A 15,641-nucleotide genomic window follows, 5' to 3' on the forward strand; every position below is an offset into this window, starting at 1 on the left:
GGTTACTTTGGTCCAAAAAGAATGTAATTTTTCAAACTACTGGTATGTGGGAGGCCCAACCACAGGTGAGTCAACCAGCCTATGTGATAAGCATAAAAGTTTTTTAAAAATAGAAAATACCAGTAAGCACTATATGTAGAAGGGGTTAATACTACTTCGTGAAACTTCTCGTTCAGTTACATATGTACGTATGTGAGCATATTGGTTGGGATGTAAAATTAATTTCATATGGTGAGTCACAGTCAAAAAAGTTTGAAAGCCATTGGGACGGGGCCAAGGACTAGACAAGAGTCAGAAAGGCCTACTCTCCTTCCCACAAATCGTGGATTTTTCTTCTGAGCCTTGCTGGTTTACAAGCCCCGAGCCAAGTTAAATTACCCTTAACTTGGGCCTGGGCACCCATCTTCCGCCACAGCTGAATGCCCAACTCAGAACCCTAACACCTTTTCCTCTTGCCATGGCAGTCCATCAAGTTCTTCCGGATGGCTGTCTGACCGGGTTCTACCCTCATCCTTGGAGGACCAGGAAGGGACCTCCAGAAAGAAGCAGAATATTTTCCTTCACTAATAGGCACTCCACATTCCAGCAACCGCACTGGAGGTGCGGACAGAAAGACACACTTGGGTTTTCTTAAGGCCCAGAACCACGAACACAGCTCTCCGTCCTCCAACACTGAGAGCAGAGCAGCTCTTCACGCCCTCCCGGGCCACTTGAGGCTTCCGAGAGCGCATGCTTGCTCCCTGGCTTTTGAACCCCCATGAAGTCTCTTACCGCTAAAACGCACATCTTTCTTATTAGGCGGTTAGGCTACAGATTATGTGAGACAACCTTTTAATTCTCCAAACACAGCGCAAAGACACTACCTGAGGAGGCTTCTCCTTTAATCCGTCTCCAGCTTAACCCCTCAGTCCCATCCCTTAATGCTCCCAGCATTGATTCCTCAAAATAATGCTGTCAGAGAAAGTGAACTTGGCCGCTTGGAAAGTTACCGCGCAGGGAGGCGGGGAGCGAGGGCGGGGAAGCGGAGAACCTGAAGCTTAGGACAATCTGTTTCAGAAGGAGTCCACTTGCGGGTCGTTCCTCCTCTTTATGGAAAAAACCTTTTAGCCAAACAAGAAAACAAAACAAAAGCTGGCGTGCCCGCGGCCACAAACAGGATCCTCGATCGTCGGAGAAGTGCAAACACGGCTGAGGATGGGCGCGCGGAAGGCGGATCTGCTGAGAAGCAGAGGGACGGACAGGAGAGGGCGGTCGGAGGGCGCAGGGAACAAAGCCACGGGTCCCGCGCCCAGACCTGGCGAGGGCACTCTGCAGTCTCCCCGGGAGCCAGCCGGCGGGGTGGGGTGCAGGTGTGTGGGTGCGGGTGCGCGCACAGCGAGCCCCTCCCCCGCCGCCCCCGAAGCCCAGGGGTAGGGGGGACCCTCTCCCCGCCCCAGGTCCCCGAGCGGCTCTCACCCGAGCGGGGATCGAAGGTGACCACAAACACGGCCACCACCTGGTCCTCCTCCACGTCGCCCAGCCCTAGGCGCCCGGGCTGCAGCAGCACCTCGGAGGGACCCAGCTCCTCGCGCTCCCGCCGCCTCGGCGGCTCTGCGGCCGGCCGGCCGCCCCCGCCGCTGCCCCAGCCCCGGCCTCCAGCCTGCAGCTCCGGGGCCTGCGGCGGGGAGACGGCGGGGCCCTCGGCCCAGCGCAGCAGCGGCGCCGCGTCTCCCCGCTCCACCATGGCGAAGCGAGGAGGAGCCGCGGGCGGCGAGGGGCGGGCGCAGGGGCGTGCTGCGGGAACTCCCCTCGCCGGCCGGCCGCCGGGCTCCGCGCTCGCGCCGCGCCTCCGCGCCCCACGGCCCGCACCTGCGCCGGGCCGCCCCGCCCCCGGAGCCGACTTTCCGCTCGCGCCGGGAAGGCGTCCTCCCAGCAGGTTTCGCGGAACTGCGTGCCTTATTTGGGATTCAGGGATGCGTGTGTGTTCTCGTGTATAGAAAACGTGTGGTGAAAGGACGCGCATCCACCTGGATCTACCTGTGCCTGGGTTGAGATGCCTTCTCACCTAGGATTCGGTGGGATAACTGGACCACTGTGGATTTTTATACGCCACCCATTATTTCTGAAAGTCCCCTGGTCATATGGGCCGTGACGGATACGTATTACATAATGCTGGGTGTGTGGCCAGTGCTACCGCTGTGCTGGGAAGTGAAGCAGAAGTGGGGAGCCCTGGCTGCAGGGCGTTGTTTGGGTTTGAGATGTGGCCTGGTCTCCTGAAGCTGTGAACTTGGTGTCTGGCCTGGAGTCGTTGTGTACGTACAACCCGGTCTGGTGTGCCCTTGAGTAAGCTGGAGAGTGCCCTGGCCCTGGCCTTCCTGGACCCTGCCTGGGGCTCCCCATCCATTTCAGTGACTAAGTCTTCAGAGATGACGGATGGTCACTCGCCGTTGCCAGGAGGGGGTTGAACTAAATATATAAAAGATCAAAGCAGTCCCGATTCTTTAGGGTACAATGCTGCATAAATAGATTCTTTATTGTTATATCATAGATTTTGGGCTGGAAGCAGCAGCCTTGGGCAGTCATTGATTATCTCCTTGGGAAGAGAGATTAAATTATATCATCGCATGTCTGGCACATGGGATATGAATCTTCATAAATGTCCCCTGGCTAACACCTAGTGCATAAATCCACTGGGTTTTTCTGGGAACAGGCAAACTGCCAGGACTTCCTGAACCTTGGATGAATTGGATATCTGAACAAGTCTTTCTCCTCATCTCATTCCTTCTCACTATTTTAACGGCTATGCCTATTTCTTATTCCCACCTCCTCTGATTACTCAACTACTAGATTTACCCCAATGGTTGAGGCACTCAAAGTGTTATGTTAAAATATAGATGGAGGCTAATAGAACATCCTTAATCAATTTCCAAAGCCATCAGCTTTAGGTCTCACTTTTCTCTTTTCTCCCCTGAAGGACTGACTTCCTTTTGAGTGAACTCCCCCCCCCACCACCACCCCACACACACCCCCTAGTTTAATACCTTCAAGCTGTATATATACCAGGAAATAAACTCATAATCTCCGTCCCAATCAAAATCAATTTGCTATATAAACAGAAGACTGAAATGTCCGAATCCTAAAAGCCTTTTCCAGTCTTCATTTATGTGTGTGTTTTAGCTCACCGGCCACCACATCTATCTTCAGATTCCTAGTGCCTTGCATAACAGGTACTCAATAAATATTTTTCACCCAAGCAAACGAAAGTAGAGACGTAGACCTCTGTACAACTGGCCCCTCTCGCCAGGTTTAACCTAGTATCTTGCACATAGGAGGTGCTCACAAATGTTAACGATGGTGATGAAACCCCTCTTAGACATTCACAGTCTGAAAGAGGCTCTATATCTGACCATTGGATTTATCGTTTCTGTGTCTACTGAATTTCCCAAGATGATAGGAAGGTAACTAACTGAATTTAGCTATTAGAATAGCTCTGATGGGGAACTACTGTGAAGGGCAAGAAGGAATGAAGAGGCAATCACATTCAGAGATGCCAGGATAACGTTATATTTTTAAATGTGTTCCCCTAGAACCCCATATGTCTAAATTTTAAAATAAAAAAATTATTTTACTTTCCAAAATAATAAATATCTACATTATATAAAATACATTATAAAAAATATACCTACATTATTTATGTAAAAGTATAATGTATATAAAATGCATTATAAAAAAGTATTTTTGATCTATAATCTCATCACTGAGTTGGCTACTGTTAAGATTTTGCTTAGCCTATTTCATCAATTCTAGGATGCAAAATTTTTCATTTAACATTACTATGGCAACTCATAATCAGTGCCAGCCCCACTGAGGTCAAGTTCTCACAGAAGAGATTGGTGTTTGCTCTTGTCAGCCGTCTGGAGGCAACACCAACCTGAGACTATTTTGAGTTAAATTCTCTGCTTGAGGTTCTTTGGTAGTGTGAATTCAAAATACAAGCTAGCGTGAACACTGGCTTATAGTTCAAATTCTTAGGTGACTTTTTTCCTCCCTCCACCCAGTGACAAAGTTGAGACAAGCAAGTTTCCTCGCCTGGCCCTCTCTGCGTGGAAGGTTTATTTGGCAGTTGTATATGGGGTATCATATCAGACTCCCTGTCTTGGAGATTTTTTATTCTTAGTAGCATGTAAAAATAATGGTATATTTTGAAATAGATGTTAGATTTAGATGTTTTTCTTGTCTGTGTTCGTATGTTGAAATCATACTGTATATCAATTTTATATTCACTTTTTTCCTTAGCATCATACCATGAATGCTATGCCATCCTATTAGAAACTTTTTATATGCATTTTAATGGTTTCCATTGTATGTTATGTTTGAAAATTTACTTAACCATTCTTCCTCTCATTGTTGGACAATCAAGGCTTTCCCTTGTTTCTTGGGCCTAAAGTGTTGGCCAAATTTCACTCTGAACTAACACTAGGTACCTATTACATGCCAAGCCCTGTGCACAGTACTGGGGCAGCTGTGAAAAAGACAGACATCCCTTCTCACAGGCTTACAGCTGAGCAGAGGAGGCAGCTACCAGGCAAGATATGAAATACAGAAGAAGGGGTGACAGGCAGGGCAAGCACCATCAGCCAATCAGGTTGCTGACTTATGACAGATTGCCAAGAGTGGCAATACGGGGTTAAAACGTATTCATGTTCTTTCAGGTTCTTGATTGGCAAATTGTTGATTCACAAGTGTATAAGGGCATCAATTTTATTTCACTCTTGTCCCAGTTAGATATTGCCATTTAAAATATTTTTTGCCAATTTGTTAGGTGAAAATGGCATTTTGTTTTAAGTTAATGTTTTTTGAGTGAATCTGATCATGATTTCAAAATACGTGTTGGTGATTTATGCTTCCTCTTCAGTCCGTTGTCTTTTCATGATACCTTTTGCTCACTGATCCTTTGGGGTCTTCATGCTCTTGTTATCAATTTGCATGAGTTCTTTATGCAGTATGAATATTAATCTTTCGTCTGGCATGCTTCTTGTTATATCATTTCCAATTTATGTGTGGTTTCAATGCTGCTTAATTGCTTTATGAAATATAGATGTTCTAAATTTTATGTAGTCAAACTTTCTGCGATTTCTTATGTTGCTTTGACATTTAGAAAGTTGGGTCCCACCCAGAAATTTGACCAACATTCACTTTTATTTTCTTCTAGTTATTTATAGATTCATTTTCCACATAATCTGTTCAGTGTTTATATTGATATGTGAGATGATGAAGTGAGACTCTAAATTTTTTTATTGAAAAATGATTTATGATTCCCCTTTAAAGTACAATATTATATTACTGATATTTATTAATCTATTATTCTTTGCCATTGACCTGTTTATACTTACACTAGTACTACACTAATTACATATATATATTTCATATATATATATATATAACTTCAAGTTTGATTTCTAGGAGAGGTAGTCTTTTTTCTTTACTCTTTTTTTTTTTTTACATCTTCAGCTATTTCTCACAATTAGTTTTCCATGTGACATTTAAAGTCATTTTATCCAGTTTCAAAAAAATGTGAGTTTTTTTCATTCAAACTGCATGAGAATTACGTTTTTTTCTTTAAGGTTGACACCTGAGCTAACCTCTGTTGCCAATCTTCTTTTTTTTCCTTCTTCTTCCCAAAGCCCCCCAGTACATAGTTGTATATTCTAGTTGCAGGTCCTTCTGGTTGTGCTATGTGAGACACCGCTTCAGCATGGCCTGACGAGTGGTGCCATGTCCACGCCCAGGATCCGAACTGGCAAAACTCTGGGCCACTGAAGTGGAGCACACAAACTTAACCACTCGGCCATGGGGCCAGCCCCAATAACTTAGTAATTTTGAATACACATTCCATTTTATTAATCCCTACACCATTTGTGGCTCAACCTGAGCACAGCCTCTGTGGTATTTACTGTGCTTTCAACGTGGGTTACACCAACAAGTGCCTGCAGCACAGATGATTTGGGAAGAGTGAAGGGAAATACCAATGCAGACGGGACTGACATTATAGCCAGTGTGGTCTAATGTATAAAATAAATGTTAGGAAGTTGGAAGTCTGGAACAGATCGGATACCCCAGGATGTCTCTGGGCTTTGGGTCCTTTCAGTATTTGACTGCAGGACTTAAGTTCATGGGCCAGATAAGGGTGCAGATACTCCTCAGACCATTAGGAAGATTCGTTTCTTCATGTCTTCCACTCACTGACTTAATTTCACCCATTACACCTCAGCTTGTCCCACAGTCTGGACTCCTGTCTGGACCACTAGGATTTGCCTTGGTTAACTAATTATGCAGATTGATCACGGAAGCAGGGCCACCTATTCCTACCTGGCAGAGAGAATAAATTGGCTTAGTGATATAAAGACATTGATTCTTCTTCAGTAAATATGTAATTCTTGGGGCCGGCCCCATTGGGTAGTGGTTAAGTTTGCGAGCTCTGCTTTGGTGACCTGGGGTTCAGATCCTGGGCATGGACCTACACACTGCTCATCAACATACTGGGGCAGTGTCCCATATATAAAATAGAGGAAGACTGGCACGGATATTAGCTCAGAGACAATCTTCCTCACCAAAAAAAACCCCAAAAAACAAAACTAAGTTATTTAAAATCAACACATCCCTCCCTTTTAGGCCTCTGAAATTTGCACTAGAGTTGAATATTAAAAACTTGAAACCTCATAAAAGGTATCCATTCTGCAGTAGTGTCCATCATGGGGACAGACAGAATGCACAGCATGCACTTTGATTCACAGCACCTACTGTGTGACAAGCCCTATTCCAGGTAATGGAAATACAGCATCAGACAAAAGTTAAGTCCCTGTCCTCATGGGATCCAGATTCTACTGGGGATGGCACAGGGGAAACAGACAATTTTAAAAATGAGCCATTAAATATATGATATATGATGTAGTGATAAGTGCTGTGAAGAAATATGAAACAGGGTAAGGGGCCAGAGAATGAGGATGGTACTATCTGAAGTTGTCAGGGAAGATCTCTCCAGTCTGTGACCTGTAAGCAGCCACCTGGAGGAAGCGACAGGGTGAGTGAGGCGTGTGAGGCAAGATTTTGGCATCTGGAGGAACAGTGAAGAGACCAGAGCAGAATGAACGAGGGGGAATGGCAGGAGGCAGACAGGTTGTGTGTGAAATGGGAGGTCCTGCAGGATCTGAGCACAGGATCCTTTGAAAAGGATCCCTTTGGATACTGGATGGAAACAGGCTGCAGAAAGACCAGGAGGAAAGCAGGGGATGCCATTAGGAGGAGGCTGTTGCCTCCAGGTAAGAGATAATAATAGAACTGAAAGGATTTCTCACAGATTGGATGCAGGGTTGCAGAGAAACAGAGTGGTCAATGATTACTCACAGATTTTTGGCATGTTTCCATTTACCAAGAAATGAAAAAATTGCAGCAGGAGTGGGTTTGATCAGAAAGATCAGGAGTTTGGTTTCAGACATGCTAAAATTGAGATGCCTGGTGCACATCCAGAGGGAGATTTGACTGGGCAGCTGCACATCTGAAGTTCAAGAGACAGGACTGTGATGCACATATGAATTCAGAGGTCAGCAGATTACAGACAGGGTTTAAAGCTATGGGCTGGACAATACTCCAAGCAAGTGAGTGTACAGAACAGGACAGAGAAAAGTCTAGGGGACTGAGCCCAGGGACGTCCAGAGTTTAGAGGTCAAGAGATGAAGGTGAGTGAGCGAAGTGACTGAGGCACTTTATGGACCAGTTTAAAAAATACATATATGTATATATTCATTCACTTGATTTTTAGACATTATTTTAAACATTTTAATAAGTAGATATCCATGGCAAAGATTAAATAATCAAATTGCACGCAGGACATATAATGAGGAGCAATTTCTTCTCCTCCAACCCCCATTCCCACTCTCTCTCCTTAGAGACAACCACTTTTGACAGTTTCTGTCTTTAGAACTTCTGGAGGTTACCTTTAGTGGAAGAGCTTTAATTCTTTATCACACTTTAAAAAATCCTTAAAAGTTTGCTTTGTTTTGTTTCATTTTATGAAGGTAAAACTTCACTGTGGGGATCTTGTAATTGATTAGCAGTATGAAGAAGACGCTGATGTTTGACCAAACTACTTGTGACTTCCAGAGCCCACCCCTTGGAGCAGAGAGAGTAAGTCAAGATTGAGGAACAACAGATCCAGCTCTTAGAAGGAGTCTTTTCCATCGCTACTAATTTCTTCCTATTAAAGCAGTGAGAGAGAGAGAGTGTGTGTGTGTGTGTGTGAGAGAGAGCGAGAGAGAGAAAGAGACAGAGACAGAGGTCTCATCTCTGTGCCTGCGGTTCTGGCCTTGGACTAGGTCACAGAGGCAGCCCATTACCTGCTCTAACTTTACAGAATCTGGGAATGGCCAAATGCCATATAGATTCTCCCAACTGTGGCTAATAGAGGAAAGATCAGACTAATGAGTCTACAGGAGTTTTAAAAAATCTGCTCCTTAAAGTATGGGCAGTACATCAGCAATCTCTAAATTACTGGGATATCAGGCTAGAACTCTGTTCCGGTCCTAAGAAGAATACTGTGTCTTCTGAGTGGACAAGTAGTGTGTCTCTGTTATAACAGCTATTTTGATGAATATCCTCTAGTTCTAGCAAATGGGAAACTTTGGCAACAGAAGCATTCACTAGAATCTGATTTATTTATCACATAGATTTATAATAGATTTCAAATTAATAGATTGATCTAAGGGTTTTACTAACGGCACTGAAGTATTCATGGCTGAAAGGACATGTTATCAGAGATTTGCTTTAAAATACCCCAGCTCCCACCCCAACAAAGTTGCAGATATAAATGAAACCAGATTGTAAAACTGCCCATAATGTTTGAAGCTACGTATTGGTATATTAGGACTCACTATACTATATTTTCTCTACTTTTGGTAGGTTTGAACATTTCCACAAGAAAAAGCAAAACAAACAAGAAAAGTATTAATGATAGACTCCTAGGCTTTAAAATGACCTCCAGGCTTTACCTTACGTGGCCCACAATCTTTCCTTGGAATTCTGTTCTGCTAGCAATGCCACTCGGTAGACACAGAGGTGCAAGCACTTTGAGAGGAGAGATGTGGTGGCCAAATATAAAGTAGTGTTAATGATTACTGTTAATGATTTATATAATTATTGCTAAATTCACTGTGACAGGTGACTGCTTCTGTGCACGCTCTCTTGGTGGTGGGAGGAGATCAGGAGACAGTCCCCTTCAAGGCTCCTGGCTTTGCTGACCACGCTCGTCATAGGAAGAGAGCTGTTAGGAGTCAGGAGCACCTGAGACCCCTGCTGCAGTGGTCCATGCCCAGGGCAGCTGCACCAATCTGCACCTGCTCACTGTCACCACTGCTGATGGGTCTGTCCAGGGAGCTGGCAATGATATGTTGGTGATGAACATATCCAGCTTTTCTCTACGTTACTGCAAACTTTCCCCTGTGGGGTTGAAGCGACACTTCTGGCTGTGATGAGAGACTGAGCAAAATAAGGACAAGGAAGAATACAGGGTTGAAGCAGGTGGGGACCTTAGAGATATCATTGCCTGGTGCTCTAGTTTCCTCTGGGCTGGAGGTGACTTGTTCACATGTTGACGAGGCCCGCAGGCCCTTGTCTGAGAACCCTGAGAAGGGCACTGTTGTCTCTGCAGGGCACGTTCTGGAGATAAAGGCCAACTTTTCTTCTCTACCACCCTGGAGTTCCCTCAAGTTTGTCTCGGGACTTCAGAGTCCAGGCCCAACAGTCTGGAGGCCCAGAGAGTCACTTTCATCCTAAGCCCTCTTCAAGTCTTCACTTCCTGTGCTAGAATCTGCCAGCTTCTCAGGAAGCCTAACAGTAAAAAGGTCCATTTCTAGCTTAGGAAACCAGCCCCCCCAATGGTTCCCAATGCAGCAGTGCCATCAAACATACCATAATCCAACGTCAGTATCCTTTTCAGAGACTGGAATGACTCAACCTTAATAATGTGGTAGAGCTTCATCTTGGCTTGTTCAACCATTTTTTATGGTTCTCCTGACTGAGAGGACACTCAGGCTAGCATGTCCTTCTTAGAAGCAACAGACTCTCAAACAAATATCTCATTTTCCATGGGCTTAGCTTTACTTTGGCAAAGGAACAGTCTACCCCAAAGGTGAATGTAAGTTTCCATCTCTTGCAAAACCGATTTGAATAGTTGGATTTTCCTGCTTCTGTCCTTACCATCAGTGTTTCAAAGGCCTCAGAACCTAGGTTTGGTCAGAGGGGAGCTCTGAGTCTAGGAACTTTCTCGTCACTCAGCAGTGTTGATGCGGGGTCGGTGAGCCGAGGAGTTGAAAGAAAGAATTCTTGGACTCTCAAGATCTGGCAGTAGTGCTCTTTTATTTAGAGAATAGTGTGGAATAGCATGGGGACAGGACCCATGGGCAGTCAGAGCTGCTGCGTGGGGACAGGGCCCACGGGCAGGAGGAGGTGCTGCTGCCACCACTTCTGCTGCAAACATGGGTAGAGAGTAAGGCTAAATTTAAGGCATAGGTATGTGAGCCATCTCTTTACAAGACAAAGGAAAGAACATGAAAAAAAGTTAAAATGGTATCAGTGCAGGTGGGGTCTGGCCATTGGGTGGTCCCACAACTCTTAGATAAGAATCAAATCGGATTAAGTAAAGGCCAGAAGCCACCACCCTAAATCAGTTACATGAGGTTGCCAGACAGTAACCAACTTAAGTTCTTGCCTTTGGCATTGATTAAGAGCTTCCAGAGACAAGGTCATCTCCCTTCTTCCTGGCACAGAGAGGGAGGCAACCCCACAGTCCGAGGTTTCCCCTACAAATGTAAATGCCTCCCAACAAAGGGCGAGCAAACTCCACTCCCCGGAGCCTGCTTCTCATCTGCAGTTTTAAAATTAACCAGCCTAAAATCCTCATCAGTGTCTGCAGGAGGAGAGCTACCCTCAACACACGGTTTAAGGAACTCAGCCCTGAGATGGAAAGCTGGCTTCCTCCTTGCACATCTTACTCCTGGGAACATTGCTTTCCCCCAGTGCAGCAACCCCTGCTACAATGAGAAAAATATTCAAAGTTTTAAAAAGTCAAATACTGACTATTTTAAACAAAACTGAGATATATTAGGGGCCGGCCCCGTGGCCGAGTGGTTAAGTTCACATGCTCTGCTGCGGCGGCCCAGGGTTCGAATCCTGGGCGCGGACATGGCACCACTCATCAGGCCACGTTGAGGCGGTGTCCCACATCCCACAACTAGAAGGACATGCAACTAAGATATACAACTGTGTACAGGGGGGGTTTGGGGAGATAAAGCAGAAAAAAAAAAGAAGATTGGCAACAGTTGTTAGCTCAGGTGCCAATCTTTAAAAAAAAAAGAAAAAAGCCCTGAGGTATATTAATTTTATTTCCCCAAGTCCATTCAAAAATGACCCAATATGTGTCGGGTATTAGGGGAAAAATACCCCCCTTTTCCTCTTATTGCCACAGATTACATGGGTTCCCCTTCTGATACTTCATCTCAACTATGATGTGACACTTTTTGCCTGGGATGGATGCCCGAGGTATTAAGATGCGCTGAAGCAAAGAGGGAATTTTTCATAATGTAAAGAGACTAAGAACACAGAGTAAAGCATGACACCAAAAATAGTGAGGCTGTGGGCCAGAGGCAAAATGTGCGCCTCCAGAGATCCCCTTGGGCCATCAATGTCAGCAACTCCTCAATTATCTTTATTTTATTTTCCAAATTGGGAGTATCTTTTTTGGACTTGTTATTATACCTTTTCTTATTACGAAGGCTCAGCCGCAATCATCCGCTCGGGGCAATACATGGAAGGTGAATGGTGCAAATTTCTAAGAGAGCCACTGCTGATGACATGAGGTCTGAACCATTACAGCAGCATAGTTGCCGCCCTAGGCAGACAGTGTAGCGATAAATAAGGGCAATTGGGAATTCTAACAAGGCAGAGGGAGAAGGCAGGGCTGATGGTAAAGAAACAACCGGATCTGCCAGGGTAACACCCAATAAACTAGCCCCTGTGCCCTGCCTGCATGTCCGTGATACACTCGGGTTAGTCCCACCCTGCTTGAGGGCAGAGCCAGCCTCCAGCTGGCCTGGAGAGGCAAGAATGACAAGCCATGGCCTGTGATGGAAAACTGATTAACACCAAGGCTGTAGCAAAAGAATTATATCACATGGCTGCCGATTTGTGAACAAGAAACTCACTCCCAAGCCCAGAAACTCAGTTAATAGTAATTTCTTTACTGGTAACCTCTAAGTCGTCCTTTCCCTGTGGATGACTCCCTTGTCCTTGGCCCATGTGGGATGCTGAACCTCTGAGAGAAGTAAGCAGGGAGCTACTGCATGCTGTGAACAGTATTTTATCCCCTGTTGAAAGATTTGGGAAAGTTTGTGAGGGCAGGAGGGGATAAAGGAGGGCAAGCGGAGGATAGGGTGCTGTGCACACCTACAAAAAGCTGGAGCAGAAGCTCTTAGCTGAAAAAATACTTTCACATCCCCTCAGTTAGTTTTTATTTGGATTAACCTCCTCATGAGTTTAGATTGGGAATGGGAAAAAAGTGAGAGAGGAGAAAGGGGTGGAGGGATTGGTGAAGAGAGAGAAAATGGAAGAGGGGTGACAGGCAGTGGGTAACCAAAGACTATCAAGAGAAGGGAAACTGAACTCGTATCAGGCAAGATCAAACTCATCCTCAGCACCTCTCTCTCTTGGGGCCCATGTTTGTCATGTAAATAATTCCTCTTGTCCAGTACCTCCAGAGTCTCCAGGGAGGATATTGTATATCATTTTCCTTTTTCATGGACTGCCTTTCACATGAGTTCTCCTATAAAGTGATAGGGGTGGCTTTTTTTTCTTCAGAGAGTTTTTTACCCTTCTCATGGGGGCTCTCTGAGAAAGAAACTGAATAACGTGTTTAAAGATATTTAAACAGTAAGAAAACATATTTTAAAAAATAAGACATTTGGGGCCAAAGTAATGGCCGTTTATAAGTGATACATATCTGCTTCTATGTGGTGCTGATCTTTCTAGCCTTTCTTTTGTCAGTTTATTTAAAACTTTGTGCCAATCTCTAAAAGCTTTAACTGCTAATACCTTGGGGTAGGCGGGTATGTGTGTGTAGGGGGAGAGCGGTGGTGCCTGAATTAGGGCAGGTGTGTCTGGCAAAGATCTAAGGTGCATCTCTATTAGGGAGATGAACTCCAGCCAAGATGTGTTAGAGGCTGTTTAAGGATCATTATGATAGCCAGGTGATGCTGAATTCTATTTAACTGCCGTTAGCCATTGGGTAGGTGGGGAGTGGAAGAGAGGAGAGGGTGGTATTTCTAGATGGTAGATGTGAAAGACTGAAAATAATTTCTTCCCAATAATGGACTTGTTCCCAAATTGGCTAGTGGGTATTTTTAAAACCATGCTAAATTAAAGGAGGCCAACTATCTCACTAGTCTTTTGTAACACATGGGTTCAGGGAGACTATAAGGGATATCCAGAAGAGTTCTACACATAAATTGGATTTAATTGCTCAAGGAGTTACTGGAGCTTTCTTTAATTAGAATGGAAATAAGGATAAGCTGCGCTCTTAAAGCCATGTGGTACTTAAGGGAGAAAACGAACAGCGTGCCTCCACGTAGCTGTTGGTGGGCAGAGGGAAAGGCAGGCTGAAATCGTGGGCCTTGCCAGCTTACGTTCCTGTCTCCTCACTTCTGCAGCTCCATAGTGTGCCCTTCTGATTGGCCTTCTTGCCTGTGTTGTAAAGCTCATTAGCTGAGATGGCTGACAGCAATATTAACAAAGAACTGAAGCAGGAACTTGCCTATTGTGAAGAAGAGAGTGAGAAGGAAGGGCAGAAGGAAGCACAAGACAGCAGGGAGGCCCAGAGCCAAACCCCAGAGAAGTCTGAAGTTCAGGATTCAGAGGCAAAGTTTACACCTCCCAGGACTCCCCTTAGTAACATAGAAGAACTCCACACACTTCAGGAAAGAGACAAAGTGAGTCCAGATCAGGTGTTGAAGACTCCAGTGTCAGACTCTCTCAAATGTCCTGAAACACCAGCACAGCCAGACTCCAGGAGCAAGGTGCCACACTGTGAGAGTCCCTTCACTCCCAAAGTAAGTAAGTTGTCGGGGAAGAGGGACCAGGTTGCCAAGATCTGCGTTCCTTCAGTTCAGCTGATAAAGAGGACTCAGTCATTTATGTGTATATGATAGATCGGCCTCACAGGCTGCATATATCCTCAATTACATATTCATTGGTGAAAATGAAGTTTAAAGTCACCAGAAAACAGAATTAAATGTCTTGCCAGCTGTCTTCTCAAAACCACTAGTGCCAGCGGCTATATAGGCCACAAATATGTCTTGGGCAGGGAAAAAATTTCCTGGTTAAGACATTGGAACTGGAAGGAAAATTGAGATGTGGAGCCCAACCCATGCAGAGCTCTACATATGAGAAAACCAAGGTCTCCAGAGAAGCTGGCTTTTAGGTCAGCCAATGGCAGAGACAGGACTAGAACCCTGATCTTTTGGTCTTAGTCTATTGTTCTTTGCATTAAGCCAACTGGCTGTATTTCTATGTGATTATTTACTAACATTTCCTAATATAAGAATGTTCACATTCATTCTTTGAACCTATTTATATCTCTTTGCTGCTTCTCTTCCCAGAAGGAAGTCCTCTCCTCTCCTTGGTCTAGTGAAGTACAGACTCTTTTATTATATGTGAGCAAAGAGGTCACTTGTTGATACTTCTTTGTAAGCTGAGGATGGCAAATACGCAAAGGTCCTGAATAGTTAGCATATTCCTTTATTCTTGTTGCGATTGGTTTCCTATTACATCTTTCACGTTATTAAAGCCAGGGTTGGGGCAGGGTTACCTCTAATAGACTGGTGTGTGAGCCTTAGGATTGGTATTAGCTCTGCTTTCTGTCGGCTCAGCTTGAGGTACTTAAGATCATCATCATAACATCTGTGCTTCTGATTGCAGCACAGTCACTGTCAGCAGGTCACTTTAGTACCTGCTGAGTTGGGCACCACATCTCCCAGGAACTACTAAGCTTCTTGTCTGAATCATAGAAAAATACTTTAATATGCTCACGTGTACATCTGTGGGTTTTTCAATGGTCCCAAAGCCAACCAATCAATCATCCATTTATTTTTTGAGAATCCACTGTGGGCAAGAAGCATAAGGCACACTCTCTGAGAGAGGGGAGATGTGCCTAGAGACACCATGTGATAGGCGTTTTAAGAGTGGTCAGAGTTCGCTGAGCTGATTGCTTCTCAGTGGAGTGATCAGGAAAGAAATAACAGGGAAGGAAGCATATGAAGGGCAGCGGAAGTTGGTATGGATTTGATATTTGAAAATTAAGTGGAGACTGGGCTGAGAGAATGTGGCTCTGAGCATGACATGGTTTGTGTATTTCATTTATTCATTTAAAACTTAACATCTTGATATACTGGCAGACCTCTGCTGGCACACCCACTTACTGCCTTCAAAAAGTGCCCCCAAAATAAAGATTAAAAGACAACTGAAACAATAATTAAAGTTCAGAGCAGTTATGCTAGAGAAGTGTAGAGCATGATGAGAAAGAATTAGGAATTAAGTCTCATGATATCAGGGAAACCCTT

General features: G+C 44.8%; 2 protein-coding genes across 4 annotated transcripts in view; one reads left to right on the top strand and one right to left on the bottom strand.

Annotated features, from left to right (window-relative positions):
* The window catches only part of DENND11 (DENN domain containing 11), a 79,557-nt gene that overhangs the window by 39,193 nt on the left and 24,723 nt on the right, over positions 1-15,641 (bottom strand). Inside the window, exon 1 of one of the 2 annotated variants that reach the window (XM_023639842.2) lies at positions 1,456-1,786. The exons of the other annotated variant lie outside the window; for it this stretch is intronic. Coding sequence (XP_023495610.2) covers positions 1,456-1,723 — 268 coding nt within the window. The 5' untranslated portion in view covers positions 1,724-1,786. Of the gene's footprint in view, positions 1-1,455; positions 1,787-15,641 lie in introns of those variants that run through there. 2 annotated transcript variants of the gene reach the window in all.
* WEE2 (WEE2 oocyte meiosis inhibiting kinase) overlaps positions 1,872-15,641 on the top strand; it is a 34,637-nt gene continuing 20,867 nt past the window's right edge. Inside the window, exons 1-2 of one of the 2 annotated variants that reach the window (XM_070266017.1) lie at positions 1,872-2,291; positions 8,055-8,163. In XM_070266017.1, coding sequence (XP_070122118.1) covers positions 8,095-8,163 — 69 coding nt within the window. In that variant the 5' untranslated portion in view covers positions 1,872-2,291; positions 8,055-8,094. Of the gene's footprint in view, positions 2,292-8,054; positions 8,164-13,300; positions 14,133-15,641 lie in introns of those variants that run through there. The other variant, XM_023639844.2, reaches the window with a different exon arrangement.

This window comes from Equus caballus, chromosome 4 (assembly GCF_041296265.1).
Source record: "Equus caballus isolate H_3958 breed thoroughbred chromosome 4, TB-T2T, whole genome shotgun sequence".
Classification (NCBI taxonomy): Eukaryota; Metazoa; Chordata; class Mammalia; order Perissodactyla; family Equidae; genus Equus; species Equus caballus.